The following is a 3,715-nucleotide window of genomic DNA, read 5'->3' as shown; positions in this document are numbered from 1 at the left end:
GCTGTATAGAAATAACTGTATTGAATAACTATGCTATAGTTATTCAATATGCTGTATATATATAGAAAGCTATATACATAAATCTGTCTATATATATAAAAATATAAATATATAGTTCATGTGTATTTATTTCATATATGTATATTTCATATCTATAAATATATCTCCATAGGCTATGGAGACAATTATATTTGAAAAATAAAGATCAAAGCTGGTAATTGACTTTTCTTGTTTGGGAGGACCTGTCATTATTTTTTGAGTTTAAAGATGTCTTGGTCATCTTAAATTCTCATTTGTTTTGTAAAATAAGATCTTCATAATGCATAAGACTACAGGAAGCTCCATCTTCCTTATGCATGTCTGCATCTTGTACTTTTTTCCTGAGTGAAAGTACTGCAAATAAAAAATCTATGCAGTAATGTATGTAAATTTTTCAGGTTGTAAATCAACTGTTATTTTATGTGGAAGGACTACAAAACCTTTTTAAAATAGTGCAAAGAAACAATACAGGAGCAATATCCACTTGTATTTTTAAAGACCTACAGAAGCAATGATACCAAATGCCCTTTCATTTGAGTACTCTACATGTTTAACTTAGAGCACTGAATGTTTTTTGAAACCAAGTCCCAACTGTCAATTTGAAAATTATTAAAATGTGGATATGAAAAACATATCAAGATGAGGGAAATTATTGTATTATTAAAAAGAAACAAAACAGAAAATTTTACCTCTTTATGTAGTTTTTTTTTTCAAAAGACTGTCAAAAATTCTGTGACATGTTCTCAGTTCCATTTGAACTGCTTCCCAGGAACAATGGCTGTATTGCTTATCTTTTAAGAAATTGGTGATTCTTTGAAAGTACTTTTTTATGCTATATGTTGAACTTTTTAGGATCCATGTTTGAAAACTGTTTCTTGCTTTTGATTGTTCTTCTGACAAACATGTCTCCAGTTCTTCAATTTGATGATGAATTCCATTTTGGAAGCTCTCAATCTTGCTTGTATTCCAAACATCAACAGGAAGATTTTTGCTAAATAGTTGGAAGATGTGTTGAAGAAATTCATAGATGATCCTTATGATGTTCTTCTCTGTGACCTTGGTAATCTCTACAGGGAATCTGAAATCAGTTGTTTCGCTGAGACATTGCTGGGGAAAATAACCACCCATTTTCCACAGAAAGTTCATGATATGGTAGTTCACTTTGCTTCCTTGGAAAAGACAAACTGAACGTGAGATTTTGATGTACAATGCCATTATCATGCAAATTTGCAGTAAACTTCTCTGAACCATAATGGTCATGCTGATGAAGCAGTCAGCACTATTTTCCTTTCCTTTTTGCAGATCTGTGAGCTTGCAGTTTCTTGGTTGTCTTATCTTGCTTTCATGCTTCTCTTTCACATGTCTCAATTTATTTCATCTGTACAACACACAGGGTATTACTCACTGTGTGGGAGTTGCTCTTTCTAACAACTAGGGTCCTGCCAAGGTTTACTGTTTATTTCAGTTTCACACGGTTGCAAAGGTTTTGCTCATTTCTGCTGTATTTAATTGAAAAATGAGTAAATCAGTCAATCCAGTGATTCACAGGATATTGGCAGATTAGCAGGTTAGAATGTGGTAAGAACATTTCATCTTCTTATATTCTTACTAGAATTGGTGATCCTGCTTGAAAAATTTTACTTTTATGCTTAAGTTGGCAAAGACAGTAAAAGATAATCACATCCCTGGCTAACAGATATGCAACCAAAGCAAGATGTAATGTTATTGATTTAAGAACAAATATCTTTTTAGTACGATAAATTGTTTTGTTTGGGCAATGGCTTAAATTTTATTAGCAAAATAACCTTTTTGTTGACACAAGCATTGAATCACTAGGGGCACATGTTGCTATGACTATGTTGGCAAAAAAAAGAAGTATATACAACTCTTGAGACAGATGCCGTTTTCTCCAAAATCTCTGATAGTTCACTGTTCAGAGAAGCTTTGTTCTACTCCATCACTTGATGAATCAGCCTCAATTTTTAAATCCATTAAGGAAAGCATGTTTTTACCTAAAAAAGGGGAATGCCTTACATTTCAGAGTAGGAAAATTCTTGTTCTGAAGCCTCCTCCCATTGTCTCAAAGTGAGTTCTTTCACCTGGTATGTGAGAGAGTCTGGCTCTGCTCATCCACTGAAATGCAGAAGAAAGCGTCTTTTAAATCCAAACCAGTCACATCAGTAATTGTCCACAGTTATTTGGTTTATTGCTCTTAAATCGTGTTCCTTCTGACTCTCTTGTTCCTCTGGGGTCTGGGTCACTAGTAAACAGATTTAAGCCTTCTGTGCCTTACCTTGTGAGATGTATAGAGCCTTCTGACTCAAGCATTTAACTTGCATAATAAATCTCATCCTAGAAAAGACAGCAACATTCTGGCATATAGAAACCCATGAGGGAGTTTAATGTCTCCAATTGGCTACTCTGTGAGTTGCAGGAATGGCCATAAAGCTGCCCCAAAAATCAGAAGCTGTAGCTTCCCTTAGCCCTTACAGATAGTTTTTACTCAATATGTGTCTCTGCTATTTATAAAAATTTCTTTTTTTTTCCTCTGGTCTTCCTGAAACTACAGGGTCTCCTGGGGGTTCCTTGATATGTTCCCCTGGTCCCCTCATTCATTGTAAAAAAATTCTCCAGCATCATAATGTTTCCATGTTTTCAGTGACCCTTACTGCCTACAAATATCACATTGATTTAGGCCAGAAGAGTATGTGTGTATTTGTGCAAGGGAAGTAGGGGCCTTTCAGGCCCCAAGCCCCTTGCTTGGGGCTGTCATGTTTCTTTCCCCTTTGTAATGCCAGTCTCTTTTCTTTCCACAGTAACATGGTAATCAATCTAGCCTAAGTGTGACCCCAGCTAGGGTAACCTAACTGTTAGGTTAACAGTTTTCAAAAGCTGAAACCAACAGATCACTTCCAATTTGACAATTATTAAACATAAGAAAGGACATGTATAAAACCTGGCAGACCCCTGCCGCTTTTTTTAAAGTTGCTGTATCCCTGCTTGCTTATTTCCCTGAGTCTGGCCAGCAAAAGGACTAAAATCCATACTTCTTATATGTTCTTTATATTGATCCATATTCTCTTCATCCATCCCCACTCCTATGTTATATGGTGGGAAAAGGAGGGAACTAACATTTATGCATCTTCTGCCTCATCCCCCCTGCAACACACGGCCTTTGCCTTAGTACATGACATCAGCATATCTCCTCCCAACATATACTTTTTCGGAATACCTGGGTCTCTATACAATGTCATAAAAGCATCAGCATAAACCAAAACTTATCCCATTTACCAAGTCAGCAACAAAACACCAATTCTAAAATAAAACCACAAAAATCCATTTTCCCCATTCACCAATTTATAAGGTGTCCACTACTGCTTACAGTATGTATGCATTTTGTCTTTAGTCATTGGATCTTCCCCAGCTTACTCCAGCTTTTCAAAATAAAACCCCAAGAGCTACAGGGTAGAATTGTTGGACTAGTTTGCCAATACTCAATTGCCCAATTCCATTATCCTTAGGTTCCAGACCTCTAATACAAATAATTTTTTACTCTCTGCTCCAACTCCTTGTTGTCAGAGAAAGGAAAAGCCCTCTCTTCCATCACACAGTTTTGTCTGTAACAATTTTAATGCCTAGGCATTTATTTATTTATTTCCCAGTTCTGATGTCCTGT

General features: G+C 35.9%; 1 protein-coding gene across 1 annotated transcript; it reads right to left on the bottom strand.

The window, feature by feature from the left end:
- Nucleotides 1–732: 732 nt before the first annotated feature.
- Nucleotides 733–1,299, bottom strand: LOC128943098 (interferon alpha-1-like). The gene has a single exon (XM_054285900.1). It carries the CDS (start codon nucleotides 1,297–1,299, stop codon nucleotides 733–735), a length of 567 nt encoding a protein of 188 aa, XP_054141875.1.
- Nucleotides 1,300–3,715: the final 2,416 nt, after the last annotated feature.

Source organism: Melozone crissalis, unplaced genomic scaffold (assembly GCF_028551555.1).
Source record: "Melozone crissalis strain CALT ecotype California unplaced genomic scaffold, PUWL_Pcris_2 ptg000005l_1, whole genome shotgun sequence".
Lineage (NCBI taxonomy): Eukaryota > Metazoa > Chordata > Aves > Passeriformes > Passerellidae > Melozone > Melozone crissalis.
Note: the sequence above shows the minus strand (reverse complement) of the source record. Positions and strands in the feature narration are given on the sequence as shown.